The sequence below is a fragment of the Elaeis guineensis genome, chromosome 9, assembly GCF_000442705.2.
Source record: "Elaeis guineensis isolate ETL-2024a chromosome 9, EG11, whole genome shotgun sequence".
Classification (NCBI taxonomy): domain Eukaryota; kingdom Viridiplantae; phylum Streptophyta; class Magnoliopsida; order Arecales; family Arecaceae; genus Elaeis; species Elaeis guineensis.
In genome coordinates, this window is record NC_026001.2 from 8,184,657 (window position 1) to 8,207,178 (window position 22,522).

The 22,522-nt window shown below is 35.5% G+C and overlaps 1 protein-coding gene across 1 annotated transcript; it reads right to left on the minus strand.

Annotated features, from left to right (window-relative positions):
- Positions 1 to 885: 885 nt before the first annotated feature.
- LOC105051804 (DNA polymerase delta catalytic subunit) lies at positions 886 to 21,745 on the minus strand. Its single transcript, XM_029266641.2, is given in 31 exon segments — positions 886 to 1,091; positions 1,195 to 1,282; positions 1,481 to 1,554; positions 1,901 to 2,061; positions 2,160 to 2,249; positions 2,329 to 2,403; positions 3,524 to 3,595; positions 3,973 to 4,145; positions 4,223 to 4,337; positions 4,874 to 4,987; positions 7,274 to 7,353; positions 7,484 to 7,571; positions 7,671 to 7,727; positions 7,926 to 7,991; positions 8,079 to 8,174; positions 8,286 to 8,365; positions 8,368 to 8,392; positions 12,054 to 12,152; positions 12,237 to 12,356; positions 13,144 to 13,230; positions 14,437 to 14,508; positions 14,618 to 14,684; positions 17,842 to 17,933; positions 18,055 to 18,132; positions 19,461 to 19,598; positions 19,723 to 19,858; positions 19,954 to 20,149; positions 20,445 to 20,604; positions 20,753 to 20,859; positions 21,003 to 21,113; positions 21,204 to 21,745. Coding segments are annotated over 31 exon segments (3,540 nt in total). The 5' UTR covers positions 21,739 to 21,745; the 3' UTR covers positions 886 to 1,003.
- Between the last annotated feature and the right edge of the window lie 777 nt (positions 21,746 to 22,522).

Genomic DNA, 22,522 nt, shown 5'->3' on the forward strand with positions numbered 1-22,522 from the left:
GATCTGAAGAGAGGTTCGTGGCATTAAGATAGGTTCCTGAGATATCGGCCCCTCCTGTATTTGCAAGAATCGGACAACTATAGCCGGTAAATCAATTTGCCAAACTATGCTTTTGCTGTTCTATTTCCTGCAGGTATCAGCAGCACTCGACAGGCCTGTAAATAGCATTTTTTTTTTTTAATGAAAATTGCATATAGGTAATTTGCAGGATTATTTTGGCTGCAGCAACCAGCAGAGGCTATCACTGATTTTTTAGGGCTGATGTTTGTCTCAATTTCTTTCTTCCTTCCCTTTTTTGATAAGCTTTGCCTCATTTCTGAGTTTGATTTCTCAAATGCAATGCCAAGTAATAACTTTCAAAAGCCAAATATCATTCATGCTGACAGCGAGTTAAGAGATCATATTTCGTTACGGACAGCTAATCGTATTTTTCATCTCTTTAGAAGACGCTTGCTTATAACTACAATATGGAATAATGGTCCTTTAATGCCAATTATACATAAAAAAATAAAATATCAGCTTAATTCTGCATTAGTGCGCCCTGTGATCTGCGATTGTTCATACCCCTTTTATGCTGCATTAATCTACCCCACCAACTAACCTTGTATATCTTCCAGATTTACAATCTAACTGGATTTGCTCTTTAATCACATCAGCAGGTGAAGGACACTGCAGTAGATGGCCATCACACGGTTGAAATGAACATCCAAAAAATTGATCTGTCCATCGAATATTCTAACTCATAGGAAAACCTGATGGTAAAATCCCAATGAGTGCAAGACACTGCTGTGCTACTGCAACCCAAACAAAATTGAAAGTTGAAATTATCGTAAACAACAAAAAAAAGTTGGAAATTGAAATTGTCAAGGAACTGAGAAAAGACAATAGCTCAGAAACAATCTAAATTGAACGAGCAAATATTGGCAGTGTAGTTTTACATCTGATATCAAAGAAAATTTAGTATTAGCTTACAATATGGAGGACGTACAACATTGAGAAGGGCTCAGAAGTTCCATCGATCAAGCTGCATCTTAGCTTCAGCCATATCCTTTTGTGCTTTCTTCCTTCGATAAAAGATAGGACAATCACGACTGATTTTGAAAAAAAAAAAGTCAGTAAATAAGTATTTTACTATATATATATATATATATAGAGAGAGAGAGAGAGAGAGAGAGAGAGAGCTGGAGGTGAAACCTAGTGCACAGCACATCTTGATGAAGAGAACCTTGGCATTCTTGGCATTGTGTCCACAACCTCCCAAAAAGCATCTCCAACTCGGAAACTGTGAAACAATGGAAAAAAATGACAAAATAAATGCACGAACCTAACAAACAAATATTGATAAATATTTTTAAGATGCATGGCAGCCTTCTAATCATAAAAGGGCCAGGTGCAGGTTCTAGATTCTCACATCTTCAACTGTAATTTTGCTGAGAAAAATATTGAAGCAATACGAATCTGCAAGGTTAAAAGGCAATACCATGAGCTACTGTTCTGCAGTACAACTCAGCTTCTCTTCCTTTGCAATGTGAGCAGAGTGTTTGCTCTGCATTACTGGCAGCAAAAAGAAGGGCGACAGGTTAAGATTTAAGCATATGCTATGTTTCTCGGAAAGCACCACATGTGCCAAGGTTATGCTACAAAAGTTAAGAGCTGGATAAATAATTTATTTGCTGGTATACATTTTATTATGAAAATATTATAAGTGAACATGAGGAGTTTGCCACTTCTGCGAGAGTATGCGGTACATAGTTATAAATGAAAAGAGCTTTGGTTTGCAATGCACAACAAAGGCAAGCATGATCCAAACACTTGAATGGAAAAATGCCACTAATGATATTTATAGACCAATATCTGTAAATATTGATTTCTTATTTTTAAGGAGGTAAAAGAATCTTGCCTGATCAGTGCTTTGCATCCAAGGCAGCTAAGTTGTTTGTGAACATATTTCATCAAACCACTGTTTGAAGGAGTTGAAATAGACACAGCTCTGGTGTGGCTTCCGTGAAGAAGCTCTTTACTTGCATTCTTTAGAATTGGCTCAAATATTCGCAGAAGTGGCTGCCCACATTGAAAGCATTTGGACAGTTCAAACTTAAAAATAAAAAATAAAAGTAAAACCAGTTTTACACTAAATGAATGCTGCACACTGCACAAACCTTGCTGATTTGATTTTCAAGGTAGTATTGGGGATCTATGGGGATGTTATTCTCCAGAACATATATTGGATCTTCTGATCTTTCATAAGCCTGTTTCCAACAAACCAAATGCATTCATTACTAAAATAAACTTTATGCATTCTTAGGCCATAAACATGAGATGAATTACCTTGGCGCCCTTTGCAGCTTTAATTATAACATATGGAACACGATCTCCAACATTTGGAGCAGTTGCTGCATCTCGCTATTCACCACAGATAACAGGAAATGTTGGTCAAGCAATTCATTTTGATACAAGGCACATAGGCACATATCTGAGTTTTAAAACAAACGATAAGGGGAAATGGGTAGTCATATGACCATATTTTGTTACATTTCTAAATATAACACAAACAGTCCAGTGGGACCCATATCTCCACCACAGCCATTTCTTCTTCTTTTTTTTTTAACTCTGCCTCAACCATATTGAGGCATTGATCTCCACAGAGCAGACTTTTTTTTTATAGGTCCCTTTCGTTTTCTATTCTACACGTACAATGTTTATAGTTTTATTACAATAGATACACCTATTTCTTATTCAGACTATACAATGATTAAGACAAGAGGATAAGCAGGAGTAAATATCAATCTTGATTCCTGATTTATGGGCATCCAACAAAAACTAAAATCTCCTACCCCAACCAACACCCCCCCCCCCCACCCACCCCCAAAAAAATTAAAAAATAAAAAAAAAATAGAAAACAGAAAAATTCCAAAAAGACCTCTCACTTGAGCATGGTGTCGGTATGCTCAGAGACCAAAAGGCCGCTTAAGCTTGCTGCTCCTTCGTTCCCTTAAGAAACCTCTCTCTCTCTCTCTCTCTCTCTCTCTCTCACACACACACACACACACACATGTTTAGACTTGGAAGCCTGAGGGCTGGCTTTGCAAGGCTTGAGCCACCAGTTTGAGCTCGAGACTGATCTTAACTCAGACTAACCAATCAATGCTTAGATCTAGATGCCAAGACTATCATTATTGCACATGTATACTTTTCATGGTTACCCCAATGCCAAGTTCTTCAAGTAGCATCATCATAGGCAGTGGTGCCATAATACTTGGGATTATCATACATCGTCTTGAATCACATATTTAAAGACTTCCAAGATAATAGTCTCCTCATAAACAAAGGTGCAGTAGTTTGTTAATAAAAAAAAAAATAACTAAATACATACGAGAAAATCATCATATTGAGCTTTTAAAACAATGCCAGATGCAATGATTGACCATTGCTAAACTATACACTCCTGCTTTGGTATCATTCTGGGAAAAAAACAGGAAGTAGTTCTAAATCATGTATGATGAGTAAAGAGGAGGATCTATACCTTCCGCATTCGTTCAGCAAGTTCAACATGTGCAGCTTTTACTGCATAATCATCTCCTGTTTTCGTCAAACCCTGTCAAGTGGGAAGGATAAGTAAATAAACTCCAACAAATCCAAGTTAGCATCTTAATGAAATGATTTTACAAGCCACTAAGCGGTTAATAAATCACCATTAGGACTAACTTTGAATAAACAGCATTTGCCCTATAAGATACCCTTTTCTTTCTGATAGAAAGGACCTGTAGGCAATGAGCTACATGATGAAGGTGGCCCTCTACCAAGTACCCCTAACCCCCAAAATCTTGGTGAAGGCAGGATTCAATCCCAGGTCATTTGGTACAACTACCAAAAACTTTACCAGCTTAATAAGCTGACAACTCCGAGTAGGTAATTTTCACTACTTTCTAAACACCTCAAGAGAACAGGTTTATTAGTTGGTGGGTGTCTCACCTTTGTTATAACCAAAAGAGATAAATCAATGCGGTTCATCAGAAGATCAGAAATGGTATTTTTGACATATTGAACTGCACCAGGTACATCTTGGTCAATTAATATTTTTTGAAGGCACTCGTTTACCAGGTTTTTTACCAATAAACAGTTGTCCCTTCTGACTGTCTCAATGCCTGTGAACCAAAAGATGATAAATTAACAATGAAAACATAAAATGCTAGAGTTAATGTAGTAGAACATCAGTTTTTACCTTTGGTATCCATTTTGTCATATTTATCAGGGTTTGTCCAAAACAATCCAGCATATCTCTTCTTGCTAATTAGTAAGAACGGATAGTAGACCTTCTCAAACTCTAGTTTGATGGGCTTCAAACACAAAAAAAAAAAACTCTTTCACCAATTATCAAGAATGATAAAAATGGATGAAGCTAAACAGTTGAAATAGGACAACAAACTTTTATGTGGTGATCTGGTTAAGTAGGACAACAAGACAAATAAAAGATCGCATAGAGATGGCCACTGCAAGAAATCCCAAGCATAGTGCAACAATACTTTCTCTAATAAACCGATATTCTAAATGATATGATGCATAGCTATAAGGAATTTGAATTTCAATTTCCAGAGCCTCAGACTCAATGACAAGGTTGGCCAATATGAATCTTCCACACCCACCAACCATTGGCGGTGGGTATCCAGATGACTCCAGAAAAAATTTCACTAAAATACCAGATTTGGCATTCAAAATGCAAAATAATAACTTTAAACAGATTAGGAAGTCCATTGAGCTGTGCAACAGATTGCATTATAAACTTGTAATGAAGCTGAAAACAAACACCATACAAGAATTGTATGGTTGAAGCAGTAACAACTCAAGAAACGACCCCTTGTGATTCTGTAGATACCTTCCTGAAAGTTCCACTTATATATTCGGCCGCTTCTCTTCCCAATTTCATTGCAGCCTCCACAGTTGGCACCCCAAATTGCACCATAACTGAGTCAGTATCTCCATAAACCACCTAGCATCATTCACCAGTTAACAAATTATAATCAAGCACAAGGGTGTGTATATATAGCATCAAAATCCAGATGAAAACCACCAGCTTCTCCCGTACATATACATAAAAAGAAAAAAAAAACAGCAGATTTGAGAAAGAAATCTAGAAAGTACAGAATCATGTGTCTTGACTCTTGCTCTCCATTACACTTCTCCAATATCTAGGATGATACTGAAAATGTTTACATGGTAGATATAGGTTACAAGACTAAGAGAAAGAAACTTGACTCAGGTTAAATACACCAAAAATAAAGATCAAAAAGTTTTGGTTAAGGAAGATGAGATTAAAGAAAGATGGATAGGTTATTTTGATAGGATATTCAATGGAAGTCATGTAGACGATTCAGGATAATGTACTAGCTTGAGTAAGGATAGAAATATTAGGCATACATGCAAAATTAGAGTATCTATTGGTAAAAGAGGCTATGAAAAAATGAAAATAGGAAAAATGGTTGCACCTAATAGGAATCCTCGTTAAGGTTAGGAAGTATTTCAATGATGTGGAAGTAACTTGATTGACTAATTTGTTTAATATGAGTTTAAAAACCAAGAAGATGCCAAATGAATAGAAGAAGAGCATTTCAGTACCGATTTATAAGAATAAAAATAAAATTCAAACTGTTCGAACTACCACAGTATTAAATCCAAACTTACCATTTGGATCAAAATGGCACTAAATGGATCAGATACCATCCTCGGATTGAGATCAGTGGAGGATCAGAAAATTTTGATCTATATGGACTATACATTTGTTTGGATCAGGACCAACTTGATTATGCTAGCTACATATTAAATCAATGTCCATCTTTTATTAATTATTTGACTATGTGGTTTTTAAATCATTTATCAACAATAAGTCCCTGGTAGTAAAAGTAGCAAATCTCTTATTAAGGTTCATATGGTTAAAAAATGAGATACAAAATTTTGTATTTTATTGCCACATGTTAAAGTCTTATTCCTGTTTTTTCCTAAAACAATTTATCTAAAATAGTAATTAAATTGATAGACTTGTCACAGCTATATGTTTTTCCCAAAATGATTTATTTAAAAAAAGCATCTTTGTTTCATTATAAGCATATATTGGTGAAAACTAGACTTTTATATGTATGGCTTTGTATTCATTATTCATCTGCTTTCTAGTTGACTCATCTTAATTTACACTTTAAAAAGTTTTGAAATAAATCAGAAAAAAAGCCTTATGATTTACGGTCTAATCCACTACCCATCCAATCTAGGCCCCTCTACAATTTAGATATCAATCCCGATCTTAACAACTGGTAACTTGAAAGACATTTTTAAAACATTGTCAATCTTTTGTTCTAGCAAGGGTAACCCACAAAAAATATTCAGTGAATAACTACAGTTACTTCTTTGGAAAGGTGACTGGCCTATGCACAGATTTTACAAGTTAAAAAGTGATAGTAGTGAATATAAGACCTCAAAAATCGAGTCCCCCAGCCATGCAAAACTAAGATACCAATTGACTCCTATAACTAGGCCTGCAAGTTAAGCCTGCTAATATCCCTAGCACCAAGCATGAGTTCAACCCACAGTTTTTTGGCTTCATCTGGTTGCACTTCTTCCAATCATGTAGGTAAAAGCCTCCAAACATAGAAATATCTGATACTTCCATTGTTTGATTTATCTTTCCAAACTCTCTCCCTCTCTCTTGACAATGAAGTGGTTGGCACTATTGTGAAGATCCCATAGCAAAATATTACTTTTCTCAAGAAAAAGCCAGTTCAATACTGCATCCATTTTAATCGACAAGGCAATACGATACAACTGATAAGCTTGCTTACAAAAAGAGGATTGACACAAAACAGTGGGTAGCATCCCATCACTTTCCAATCTAGAAGGTAATCAACATATTGCTCATCAATAAACACCCTATTCAATGCAGGCAAAGTCCATAAAGTCCCTGTCATTACCAAGAACTGAAGTATCACATACCCATGGCAAACCATCCTAGCACTAGCATGGCATGTGTCATCCCATGCACTCCCTGACCATGCTTCAAATGCTTGAGTTGAGCCGCACTGGCACAGCAGGATGCCAAGTGTTGGCACCCAGCTCTACCTTGCAATTGCAGCATGCTGGTAAAGCACTAGCATGGTGTGTATCATGCCATGCCGTGCTGTGCTGATCCGCAATTAAATCCAGAGGCACTACAACATATATGCTTTGCTTCAAATATAAATCTTATGTTATTTTCAAATTTTATAATTAGTAAGAATAAAAAATGTACCTCTGCATTATGATCATAACCTCCCACTGTTCTGAACTTCTCCTCGACAAGCTTCTTTGTGTGCTCAATCATCTGCCGACCTTAACATTTAACAACAAGAAACTTCTTACATTTGGTAGCAAAAATATTTTTTTATTAGTTCAGCAGTTGCTCAATAAGTCATTCGTTTGAGCTTGTAAATAAGTACTGTACAAACTAATTTGTTTTTACCATAGCTTGTCACACTAGAAGATATCTCTAAACAAGGTAATTGGCCAATGGTAGCTCCAGTGAACCCATAAACAGAATTTGCACTAATCTGAAAAAATGATGCACATTCAACAGAGCTCACAACCCAAACTAAGGAGTACTGAATTCAGATAGATGGATCTACATGACATAGATGGCATGTATTTACCTTTAAAGCCAACTGGCGGCCATCTAGTACAGCCTTCTCAAATGGATCTTTGGCTTCCTAAAACACATAAGAAGTTGCAGTAAAATTGGACTGAATGTGCACAACGTCATTTAAATCTGTTTATTGTCAAAATGTAATACTAACAAAATTAACCAGAAAAAAGTATCAGATAAGGGTCAACCTACCACCCAGCAAAGGTATGATTGCATATTTGTTCAACTTTTCAAAGGAATAACTAAGAGGGGAAAGAAGTACCTTAAGATCAGCTTTTGCCCTTTTACGAGCAGCTATAAGCTCTTCAAGGATTTCTGGAAGTATGCCCTGAAAATAGAAACATTGTCTTCCCGCTACAGACAATCTAATTGGCGTTTGTCAATTCAGACTGCAACGATGAAAAAACTAACATACCTTCTGTAAATCAGGTTTCACAAAAATTTCGCCAGATGGAGTTTTATTAACACTTTCTGCTGGCAAGTTCAGTTTGCGAGCATCCTCAGGTGTCACCTAACAGTAGCAGGAATTTTCATTGCCAATGATCAAGAAATATCTTTCTATTTTTGCAATTTATAAAACTTTAATTGGCTCCATAACATATCTAGGACTAGAAATTTTTACCAAAGTGCAATAGCATAGATTGTATGCCATCATGATGGATGGATATAAAGAAGCAAAGTCCAATGTTGCAATCGGTTTTCATAGAATCCAGCCTTGGCCTCCAAAACCTGCAAATTAGAAAGGACAAGCAGCTATAGGTCACAATCTAATCCAGGCTTGGGGTTTATATAGACTAAGACTTATTACCCAAGCAGAATATTAGAATACGTGCCGAAACAGTGTATTCTTAGGCATATCACAAGGATGGAGTTCGGGAACAAGTTGGCCATGCAGAGATTGAAATTCAGGACAAAGTGAAGATACAAAACAAATAGACATAAAGCAGGAAATATTTCTATATACAGGTGCATCATGGACAGAGGACAGCAACAACAAATAAAAAACAAGATAGTTATGAGTATGAGTGAAGCTATGGCTTGAAGGTAATGCTCAAAGATATTTAGTTAAAATAGTTGTAAATAGTTCAGAGAGGGTCCTCACTTTCCATGTTTTATGACATGATATTATAATGGCTTCCAGTTATTCACAAACAAGTCCAACAAATAATTTGACTAATGTTAAGTTCATGATCAGAGAATTCTGTAATATTTCATAAATATTATGACTCTGGTTTCAACTGTATGTTTCAGGTAATAACATGCAGTCCTCTGCTTGGATTTTATTATGTCTACAAACAGCAAAGTGTTACATATGCATTTTCAATTTATCATGTCAAGTATATCTATGATGTGTCTTGACATTTGTCAACCCTATATCTTATTGCAAAACTTAAGAATGACAATCAAGCTTCAATGGTGCACAGTAGCCAAAACCAAAAATGTTCAAAAATACAAAATGCAGGGGAAAAGACCCAAACAACTTATAGCATGGCTGAAAGTCCAGGCCAAAATGAATATAAACTTCAGGCATACCATTCATCCCGAGCCCATACTCACCCTACTTATGCTCCTAGGCATGCTTGATGAGTAGATGTATACTTCCCCTCCAGTCAGAAAAGACAGGAGACAAATATGATTTGTGAAGGCTATTCTCTTAATTGCAAACAAATACTATAAGCTCAAGGTCTGCATAGGTAACAAAACACATTACAAAATCAACTGAAGAGCACTTTCTGCTAGTTGCAGTAGCCAAATTCAAGAGAAGGAAACACCCCACATTGTGGCACTTGTGTTTGGTTGGGGTCATGAGAGGGAGGATGAATGGGGTTGGAAGGATGGAAAATCTAAGGATAGATAAAAAGAAGGAATTGCCCATCCATCCTAGCCCACATATTTGCATCCTCTCAAATTAGGAGAATGTAAGGAAGGATAGATGGAGCATGTGAAAGATGGATTTCTATGTTGATAGAATTATCCCTCATTAAGTTTTTGACGAAATCCTAACATTTCTTCACTTTTTCATTCATTATATTTATATATATTTTTTATTTTATCTATACTATTAACCCTATAGTAATTAAATTTTATTACTAATTATTTTAATTTTAGTACCTATTTATATAAAATTAATTAACTATGTGAATTAAATTATAAATTAATTAGTTATTTATAAACCAATATATAAAAAGCAATTAATTCATATGTAAATTAATTTATAAAATCATATATTTAATAAAATTAAATTAAAATTAAATGTTATATAATTTTTATATAATTATAAATTATAAAGATTATAAGTTTCTGTATTGCTCTACTAGTATAAATAAGTGTTTTAAATTGATGATAATAATATTATTATTATTTTTTATTAAATGATAGTTTAGTAAAAATATCATATAAATATCATCTATCCTCCATTTCATTCCTCCTATACCAAATAGAGGATGAATCATTTCCATCCATCCTTCTATATTTCACCAAACACAAGGAAGATTGGATAGAAGACCCATCCATCCTCTCCCTCATCCATACTTCCTTCCCTATCATCCTTTATACCAAATAGAGGATTAGGGAGGTCACCGTAGTAATAAGAATAATAAAATGCAACCTATAATAATTTTAGACAAATTGAATATGGAGCCATTAAGTTATGTATTTAAATCACTATTACCCTTTCCGGAATCATATTTTTCATTGTATCATCACAACTTAAGAAGATATGGTTCTGCCATGGATGGTTAGGTTTAAAATATTATCTTTGCAAGCTACAATATTCTCTCAACAACCACATGTACCGTCTATATCCAACTGCAAGCAACAAGTGACCCTTCAAGCAAAAAAGAAACTTTGCATAATCATATCCACCTAATTTGTCAACACCCCTCCATACCCTATCCAATAGAAGGCGAAGCATACTAACAGCCATGCTTAAAAAAATGGCTAGTTTTGACTTGGAAGCATGTTAAAAAGAAAAGCATAGGAATGCAAAATCTAACTGTAAACAAATAGGAGAATCCTTAAAAATGATCATGCCACAAACAAAATGTAATGATGCTCATGAAAGCACACTTGATAAAACATTGGATCAAACTCTATACATACTGATCAATGATATATATTTAATTCACCATTTACCAAATAATGAAATAATGAATGTACAAATAAAAGTCAACCAACAAGCCTAAACCAATCTACTTAGGCTTTAGTGGCATCCAATGTTTTTTTTCGTAGCTTGCTCTTAAAGCATTATTAGCTAACACAAAATTTGAGTTGTCAACCTAAAAGCAGATGCAGGACATTTTTACTAAAACTTTCATCGAGAAAATGATAACAAGTCATAAGACCCATAATTTTTCAAAAACCAGTTCATTTAACAGATTTAATTTCAGATTACAATAAATCCAGGAAATGAAACAGCCCCATAGTCTTCAATTCAATCCTATCCAAAAGTCAATATGCAGTATCATATCAAGTTCCTTATTGCTTAGCCTTCTCAATCACACCCTTTGAACCAAGTTATTTCCCCTTCTTCCCAATCTTAATTTATCTTCCACATAACTAAAAGCAATTGATTCTAACTGATTGTTTCCTTGATGATCCTTTTAAAATGTCCTATATGTATTCCCTACAACACGTATCATTTACAGTTCTTACATAAAATATAAGATTGTGAACGAATTTTCCTGACTACATCTAATGTAGGAGTAGTTTGGCTCGAAAACATCCAGAATGCCAATCCAATACCTATAAAAATCATGAAGACCACCATAACATTCTATCAAGTTCTGATGACTGATAAGTAGGGCAACTAAAAACCCAAAATTAAATCCATAAGCACACTCTAAGAAACACAGCATATAAAGCCCTTAGTTAACCAAAATAAGCAAATTAAAGCAATCTGTAGGGCCCAACTCATCAACTTATTTTGCCTATACTGACTCATGGCATATATTAGTTCAATATGCAATAGATACCTGTACACACCTATATTCCTCAAGCCTCTCTCCAAATATGTTTTGACTTAAATTCACATAAGTAAATATATGCAACACAACATGCTTATATCACTCTGAAGGGCTGTTCCGTTATCAAGTTTCACTTAAATGAACTTATACAAAACCTACATTAAACGGGTTTTAGGAAAACTCTTGCTTTGTTAACTTCCACAAAACCTGTTTTGTTAATAATTTTTTTAAAAAAAATTGACAGTCATTAAACTTAAAAAATGAACTTTCAAGAAAGTCAGGCCTCACCCTGTTTTCCACAAACCATCTTTTCAGAACATCAGGTTTTTTTAGAGTTATCTGTTTCAAGGAACCTCACAAGCAAACAAATGGCCCCTAAGCAACCAGAGGAGCACAGAATATGTCAGCAGGTTATATTAACTTACAGTTGCACCCTCAAAAGTCTCTTGTCCAGATCCTTGCCCTTTAATATTTGGAATGACAAGATTCTTCTGCTTTGCCTTCCTGAGAAGTTGAGAAAGGACCTGGAAAAATACATTATATATCCCCAATGGGTGCAAAGCACTTGGCTTCAGCAAACATAAAAACAAAATATATAGTAGTGTCACCTTAATGCTTTGTCCCCTCGCAAGAAGAAAGGAGATAGGGACACCAGTGACTCGTGCCATCTCCACATAGTTGTAGATGAACATCAATTTGTCTAAGAGCCTCTGTGGAAGATAAGCATCCTGCAGTTTAAAGCGGAAAAATAATCAGTTGATTAAGAACATAAGGGCATTTTTTCATGAAATGTGGTAGTAGACCATGGAAGCATACAGCATGTTGCAGCACATTCACATCAACAGTGATATACATTTGTTTAGCTCTTTTATTCTTAGGGATCTGTATATGGATCAGTGAGTTGTGTTATTTAGGACTAAGCAGATAGTTTGAGCACATGCAACAGATATGGGATAACTTATACATAATGAGGGAACAGAACATTTGTAACTGTAAATATTTGATTTGTGCCTTGATAAGGATCTTAACCCCAGGAGAAGTTTATAATTTTGGGTAACTAGTGAAGAACTGTAACGCAATGAGCATTATACTAGCCATAATTAACATGGTATGTATCCCATAATATTCTTGCACATTGTTTTATAATAGTTGATATGCCGATTCATGTTGCAAAAAAAAAAAATTAAAAAAAATTGAAAAAAAAAGGAGCTTGACAAGGTCAATGACTTCACAAATCAAAACTCTTTGGAGTTTGTTTTCATCTAGAATCCATATTAATATCTTGAAGAAATTAAGTTTATCCTGCAATTGTGGAACTTCATCCATGTATTTGCTATAGAACTAAACATGGGTTTGAATGATATTAGATAAAAATCAGATTTTCTACTTAAAAAAAATTAGTTTCACTTACATTTTAACATACTATTAGTAGTGAAGAGGATTTACAGCAAAAAACTTCAACACCAGGAACAGAAGCTATCTACAATATAAAGAATGTTAAGACCACCGATGCACCTTTAAGCAATAGACAGCAAGCCGCCTTCTTGTCTCTGAATTACCATTTTGAAGATCAGATATTATTGAATGGTGAACATCCTCTTTCTGCGCTCAAAACAATCAACATCAACAATAAAAAATGGTTATGCAAAAAAGCTAAAGGGATATGCAATTCTTTTAACCAATTTAAGGAACCAAATGATGATGTGTGAGTGGTTTATCAAACAAAAAAACAAACATAAAGCAAAAAAAAAAAGGGCATCCTGATGCATGAGGCTTCCACCATTTCAGGGTCTAGTGAATGTTAGATGTATGTACACAGCCTTTCCCCCACATGTGGAGAGGCCATTTCTGTGTTTCAAATCCATGACACCTAGGTCACAATGAAGCAAACTTATCATTGCACCAAGGCAGCCCTCTTATCAAACAAAAAATACAAAGCAAAGTATGAAAAAAAAGCTTTACAGAATATACATCCATAACATAAATATATCCAACAACATTTGTTAAAAAAAGAAAAAATGGTGAAGAATCAGAAATTTGCATCCATGATATAAATCAAGGTTCTAAAACTCAGTTTCAGTCTCAGCCACTGGGTTCTCCTTAGAGGATTTGATAGCATATCTGTATGATAGGCTGCCTAATAATGATGTTCACTTGGACAACATATCTGCATCTAATTTAAAAAGTAAATAAATTTAAAAAGCCCAAGCCCACTTAATGAGTTCTGGGGCATTCAACTGTACCAGTAAATGTACAGTTTCTAAAGTCTGCACAACCAAACACTGGAACCAAGAAACAAAATAAGCAAAGAATAAGCTTTCTAGAGTGAAATTATGCTCTAGAGGATAATTATGTGCTTAGGAACACATGATGTGTAATGGTTACACTCTAAGCAAAAGGTATAACGTTTGCTCTAGCATGTTAAAGATAAAGGAGAAGAAATAGATCAAGATATTGAATGCACAGTTTGCAAATAACTGATGTTATGTAAATTTAAAAGTCACAAATTTGAAATGCCACTGTCCATTGAAACTTACTGTCCAAATATTTACAGAACAAATGTAAAGATTGTGGATTAAAAAGAAATAGTCAGCCTGTTGCAGCAAAGCAGAACTATGAAATAAACTGAGACTCCAGGTAAGGATAGCATTAGAGACTATTTATCAGAGTATAGAACATATAGCTGTTCTCTTATAAAGATTTGATTTGATCCTCCAAATAATAATATGATACATATACATATGGTTGTGGCAATATCAGGAAAAATCTAAAATAAAACATAGACTCTAAGGAATAGGAGCAATTTACTTGTTCTTGCAGAAAGTGTGCAGAAACAGAATTCAAAGAATATGAACTAAGCTTGTAATCCCTTTGCATAGCCTGTAGATATAAAAAATCAATAGATTTAATCAGATGAAGCTAACAGAAGTAAACTATTATAAAGTTACAAAGATTGACGTAATAAGGAAATAGTTTTATAGATCAAAACCTGAAGCAAATCAAACTGAACTCTTCCCTCTACAGTTACTTCTTTACTTTCTCGCATGCCATATTGCCTGCATGACTCAAAGCGATATGAGCATATAACACAAAATTTAAATGGTGTTGACAATCATTAAATTTAATTACCAAGTGCCAACAATATGCTACTAAGAGTATCCCAGGCCTATTATTTTAATGTGATGTCATTCTTAGTATGATGGCAATTTAAGTAATATGACAAAAATGATGTTCAATAAACTTAAGGCCAGAGGATGACAAGAAACTTAACATCCATTTTAAAGAAATTTTAAGCAGAAGCCAAAATGATGCAGGCAAAATGGTGTGCAGTATCCCTTTGTGATGATGGATACCATCAATCCAGGTCTCAATCAGATCCTTCGGGTGACATATTGGAAAGTCAGTTACTTCTAGTCCAACCTCATCAAGTCTCCACCACATCTACAAAATACGGACCTAACTACCAACTGGCGTAGAATGGTAGCATGGCGCATGAAGGAACAGTGTGATACATATCATTATTGCCTTAGAAACACATGGCACAAGCATGATAACAACCATATGCCAGTACTTGGCATCTTGCCACGCGAAAGCACTGGCACAAAGTAGCATGACAGAGTACACATTATAGACTGTGCCAATGTTAAGCCGACACTATGCTTCAATTCTTGCTAGGAAAAACTATGCTTGTTGCCTTGTTCTTTTCACCTAATACCGAGTTCATTGACCACCAATGAAGGTTCCAGCTTATCAAGCTGGTAAATGGACCAAGTTACCCAGGATCAAATCCCACCTTCAGCAGAGTTTGAGGGGTTAGGGGTATTTGGGGAGGCAACCCTTGTTGTGTAGCTCATTGCTGCAGGTCCTCCTGAGGAGAAAAAAGAGACTCCTTTCAATTAAGAAACCCTACATATACCTGATATGATGCTTGCAATCTTCTCATCTTTTACAAAAGGATCACCCCACCAATACTAATTACTATTGTTCATAATGCAGCCACAACATTAAGAATCATGTCTCTAGTCCTTATCTTACAGACAATAAAGTCTAATACTCTAAAAAGCTATTAGGGAGGAACTCAACTGTTGTTTATCCTTCATAATAACCCTGATTTCATTTTTAAATGAATTTTTTTGCTTTTTTTTATTCTAAACGAATTTGCCTCTTGCAGTATACCAACTAATACATGAGCACATATAATATGGTATTCGGTACCATCCATGTAGAGCTACCAGTATCGAGGCTGAAGATATTCAACCAAAAGCACCAAGAGACTAGCTGCTTTCTGAAGTAGACTATTGTTAGTACCTTTGTAATCAAGACATGTCTATTTTGACCATCAAAAGTTTTTTCATCACTACAACTAGCATTCTGAATACTTGTATATACATATATGTGCAACAACATATACAGCTTAAACAATTCTAAACATCATACTGACATCTAAAAAAAAACAAAATATGAAGCAAACCATGCCAACAGTTTACATCTTTAAAGAGTTTTTGGTTTGATGAGTACTGATTGTGTTTATATAACAGTGCAAATTACTGGATCAACTAATATGCAAAATGTAGAACAGTAGCAAGTGACAACAAATCCATACATAAATATACATCACCAAGATACTGAGGTGTGCATCTGTTGGTATGAAAATGTTCGTACAGTATGAAATTCAAATCATGCATAAAACCACCATGATGCCCACTTAAGCAAATGTTTCTCATCTAATCTAGGAAGAGCCAAGACATGAAAGCCAGCAACATACAAAAACTTAGCAGAGCCATTTTATCCCATCCTTACAGAATAGACAATACTGAACCAGCAATATGTGGACAGGCATGATGTAAATAAGGAAGTCGTTCAAAAGGCTGTACCTCTTACACTTGGGATTCTAGGTCATATAAATATCAACAAATGACAGGTATATTAGGTAGTAAAATTTCCATTGGATCGATTCATCCAGATGCATATATAACTTGCTCATAACTTATACAGATTTTGGCCTTTACAAAGTTTGCAATTTGCAGTTCTATGCAAATTATAATGTCACCTTCTTATTCAACTAAGTGAGACATAAGGATAGAGTGACATTAACTTAAAAAACAAAAATAAGTTCCAGGGGCCAAATTGTTTGAATTATGAAGGAACCATATAAATGGGAATGCCACATGCAAATAAGATGGACTAATCAACCTTCCCATCCAAAGTTCAATTTAGCACAGGAGAGGAGATATTGCTACCCATAAAAGATCAAACAAAAAAACTGATTTCGTTATCATAAATAGGAAGCAAAGCAAATTAACAATTCAGTGCCACTAATTATGGGCCGGATATCTACTTTAGCACTTCAATAACCTGTTGCAGATTCAATTGAATGTAAATTCCTTCTTGATGAATCCACCATTGGACCATCCACTGCTTGCTTTGAGAACTGTGCAGGTGGATGAATGGTGGAGTTTGGAGCACTTCAAGATCTGTGCAGCAGGTGATACAACAGTGGATTCATATGGAGGAAGGTGAATCCTTCTTTTGTGTGAAAGATACAACATGAGCCCAGAAGTAATACTAAATAATTGTGCACACAGACAATTAGAATCTATCCCCAGGGTATTACAAGGTCAATAAAACAGATGCTAAACAAAAACACTTGGAGGTATTTTTATATAATAAACAGATGATCATTTTTAACTGTGTAATGATTGTGTTGCATGTTTTAGTTTTGCTCCTTGTCTTATGGCATGTCCTTGGAAATAAATCCATTTCCACAAATAATCTTGCGTGAATTCCTTTAAAGGGAACTTTTGAATGGTTGCTTCCCAACTGAATGAGTTTAAATTGCATGACCAATTTGATAGGTCTCATCTTGCAACTGCAAACTGACTTCTTTTGTTTCATGCAGACCCTTCTCTTGTCAAATATTGCCTTGCAAGAAATTGAGGCCAAATAAAGAGGGTTATAGTAAAATTTGATCGCACCTTGAACAAAAAACTTGAGGTTGAGGCATGGGCTACCATTCTAATACTGGTTGAACAGCAGAATATAAAGGAGAATTTATGTATGAGTGTGAATATGCAGCAGCAGACCAAAAGAAGTGGCATCAACAGGGGAAGAAATGCCAAAGAAATGTTAGAATGAAAGCAGCGATTGTAAGGAAAGATTTAGAAAAAAAGAGCATTAAAAATGTTGTTGCAGTCACATTATGCGCATGATAACCTTGAGGAGAAAGTTGTATCCCGTACGCGAACCCGACTATTTCTGATGCGGCCAAGGATTGGAAACTCCGCTAACTTAAGGGCTTCAGCTCTCTGAAAAATAACAGGATTATGAATTTTGCACTAAAACACAGATTTGTAGTAAAAACAATAATCCACATCCTTGCTGCAACAGGCACAATTCTTAAATGAATAAAAAAAACAGATAAAGTACCTCAATGAGATATGGCAGGTCAAATTTGCATATGTTGTATCCAATGATAATGTCAGGATCTATTTCACGAATGAAATCCTGAAAAATTACATTTAAATAGCAACTTCAAAAATTGGTCAGGTCTCTTAAATTAAAGATATCAACATTACAGAAGTAACCCATGCCAATCCATAAATGAAATAAAATAGAAAAAATATAAAGCTCCCATTGTTTTCCAAGTCCATAAATAAGATAGCAAGAGTAACACATTCCCTCAATTTAGAGAGTTTTAAGCATCACAAATATAGAACATAAAGAAATGAGGTAAATAAGGAAAAAATTGGTGGGCATATAATCTTATTCCTGATATGAATGAGACTGCATTTTTCATCCAAACAAAACAAAAATCTGAAAAAGCAAACTTATTTGAGATAATTTATGGAAAATGCTTTAAAATCTTTAATAAACATGAAATTACAATCATGTCCAGCACACCTATCAGACATGGCAATTCACATTAACACAGTATGTGATTACATACAAATTTTAAGCATCATTGGTTTGTGTGGATATTCTACAGTCATCCAAATTTATTTTCCCATGGTTCTTTCAAAGAATAAATAAATATGTGTCTTGATGATCTCAGAAACAGATAAATAAATAGGTAAGCTGGAAATTTCTATTTAGTTTGGATTTTTTTCAGTTTAGGAGATTTCTCTCCCTTCTGTCATGTTGTTTTTTTTTCACAACCAATATCTTCTGAAAAAATCTGGAATGCGGCATGATTAATTTGAACTAAGGGAAAGCAAATATTTTCACTGTCAAAAGCTTCCAATATTCAGACTACTTGGTATCTGCATGGTTTCACCACTGACCAACTTCTACCATGATGTCAATGTTTTTTACTCAAATGTACCATATTTGAATATCTTGCGGATAAACTTCAAATCATAGGAGTGTTTGTGTGTTTGCAATGTCCGGCAGATGTTTCATCTAGATGTGCATTTCCTTATTTTCTGTACTGTGGTATACTGGTGTTCTTACCTCCATGACACATACACTATATGAACCACATGCTTGTGCACGTATAACACCTATGGTTGGGTTTTCCAATCTTCCTTTCCAAGTAACATGGCATTGAATCTGATTGGATTTCCTAATTTTCTTCTCAAATTAACCTGGCATTGGAGCTGACAATCTATCTTGATCATCATCTATGCCCAGAAGTCATAATTAAATTAGCCTAGAGACTCCATAAGTACATACAACTATTTACCATCATCTTCACCATTGCAACATTTATCAACCCAGTAATAACGCAGATCATAAATTATTGAAAAAATAGGTAATACTTCAAGACTTATAGAGGCATGTATTCATTGCTCAAATTGTAGAAAGATTGACATGAGACCCATAAAACAACTTACCCTCCAAGCAAGCAAAACAACTCTTTCAGTCTCAAATGACATCACATCAACTCCAACTATTGAAGCACATGATTTAAGAGTCATGACGTTGCGTATAAAAGGTTTGTCCTCACCCTGAAGAGTGACTAAGTTGGCTATCTGGTTTGAACAAAAAATTTAAATTCATACAAGAATAAGTGTATCATATGAGACTTGCAACTAAAATAACCAAGAATTACTTCATATAATACTACTTCTGTTTCCTTAAGGCAATAAGAACAACCTGAATGACAGGATCATGAGTTGGCTCAGGGAATAGTCCTTTACGACCTGCACACTCAATATCAAAACTTAAGATGCGAAATGGAGCCATTTTAGAGTACTCTCCTTCCGGAACATGGCTAATTAACTCAGAATACCTGCGGATGGATTTTAAGGAAAGAATGTAACCAATAAAGAGCACGTTTTAATTGAAAATTGACACAAGACAGCTACTTGTGGCAAAAGAGGATACAAGCAATCTACTTCCAGCTGGCAATAAGAAATGCTCCTGGCTGTTTTCTTATACTTTCCAGCATGAAGTTCAATCCAATTGCCTCCAACAATGTCACAGTCAATCATAAAACGAAGTGCAAAAAGGATGTTGCTTTCGTATGTAAGGAAACTCTTTGAACCAAGCCCTTCAATCGTTATACCCCTTTCCAGAATGCCTGCCAGCGTGATGTAGCTTTAGGCAAACTTTATGAAAAGCGATTTGCAAGAACATTACAGTTCAAAAGTAGAGCAAAATCACGAAATTGCAACATGCCATATGCGCAGTTTAATTTCCAATGATGAGATATCATATGTACGCCAGTGACCTTAGCAGGAAAGTCGGCAAGAATAATTAAAACTAAAAAACATCTAAACATTTGGCTTCCATCTGGCTAGAAAAAAGTAAACTAATTCCTCAGTACAACACAATAGACTTTAAAACAAATATTTTTATCATTTTTTTTTTTTTACCACGGCAGCTAGCAACCATTGTTGGCAAAGCAACCACAATCTTGAGGAAAGGCTGAGATGGATGCTGCTGATAGTACATGATGTTCTTCTTCTGCACCACTTCAATCCGCTTTATAAACCTTTGCACATTACTGTTCCTATTAGACTCCTTCATTCTCCCCTGGCACAATATCCCATCACCACGAGATAGATCACAACAACCCAATCAAGAAGTGAGTAAACTGAATTTTAAGAGCATAAAAACAACTTCTGCTGCATAACCAAATCTTTATATAACAACAGCGATCAAAATATAAAATAAGGACCACCTCGAGGATTCGGTGGAAACGTGAGATGTCGTCCGGGCCCATTCCCGCAGGGCAGCAAACGTAGAAATAGGGCTCAAAGCCATGCACGTAACAGCATACACTATGACCTAACCAACACAAAACCCACGATCTCTCTAAATAGTGTGCATGATCAGATACATAAAATCAAGACGAATAAAAATCTTTTTTTTTATGTTTTTGTGAACCCGGATGACTACATAGATCTAGAATAGGTTTTTAAAAAAATTACCTTCTTTAGTGACACCGAAGATCCTAAGAATTGCAGCAGGGCCAGAGGAATTTGGAAGCAATTCTTTATGGCTTTCACCGATCACATAGTCAATTTCAAGCTGCTGGAAAACTGCAATCAAAAACTAAGTTAAAACAAGATCACATATACGAGAAACTGAGAAAAAGGGGGAAGGATAAAGGAAATTGAGATGGGGAATACGGATGCTTTGTGAGAGGGAGAGGTAGGAGGGGGAGAGGGAGGGGCGCTTCCACTTGGAGAGGCGGGATGAAAGGGCCTCGCCGCGGAGAAAGAGGAGGGCCTCCTGGTCCTCCTCGTACTTGAGGAGAGTTTCCTCCAAGAAGACGTCCTCGTCCACCATCTCCTCCTCCATCCCCGCCGGTGGAGGCTGAGGGTTTTGGCCGCCAGCCGCGCTGCCCGCCTGGAATCGCTTCGAGGGGTTGGGAGGGGCGGCCACTGAAGGGCCCCGCCTCTTGCCGCTGGCGCTCATCGTGGTCTCCCGGATGGGGGAAAGAGAGGGGAATGCGGTGGATCGGAGATGGGAGAAAGAGAAGAGGCTGAAGAGGGATGGGTTTGGATTCCCGCCACTGGGAGTAGGGCTTTGTTGCCGCTTAAACCACGTGATGGGCGCGTGCACTGGGGGCGTGGGGTGCGAGGCGGTGGGAATGGCTTGGCAGTGGCAGAGGTTGAGGGGAGACATTGCACGAACTTTAGGGCAAGTTTGTTTTGACCGCATGACCTTTTTTTTTAATTATTCAAAACACTTCAAGGTAATAGTTGAATACGCGAAGTTTTTGAACCATAGACCAAGGGGCCTCGTTTTATAAGTCCTATCTTGTATTAATGTGTTTGGATCATGATTGTCCAGTAAATTGATGAAAGGATAAAAGGAAAAAAAAAATTGTGTGTGCATTGAGTTTGCTTTACTGTGGAAATTTGTAAAAAAAAATATAATTTTTCTAAAATGTAGATGAGGAGTAAACGGGAAGAATGTGAAGCTTTGATTTATATATTTATATGTCATGAAATTAGATATAGTTTCATGTATTTTCATATTATTTTTGTCTTTCTGTGGGCGCTTTAGCTTAGCACTTCTACCAATTGTAATGATTGCTAATAAAGTTTTAGCTTAGCACTTCTACCAATTGTAATGATTGCTAATAAACACATGACAATGAAAATTAACAATATCACATATTTATTTTTTGATAAAAAATTAACAATACCACATATTATTTTTTTGATAAAAAAATTTAACAATACCGCATAATATTGCTTGCAGGTTTTATTGATATTGAACATCTCTTTTGCATTGAACATGTCAGATATATGACTATGTTAGTCTCCTGTCCACCATCCTAGCCATTCATATCGTGGTACTTTGGCATATGTACCATTAATAGTTGCTTCTCTATTTATGAAGAAATTTAAATATTTATTTATTTTTTAATTGCAGTAAAATAGTGGAAGAGGATATCCATTAATTCTTCATTGATCCAAATACATTAAAAAGGCATATC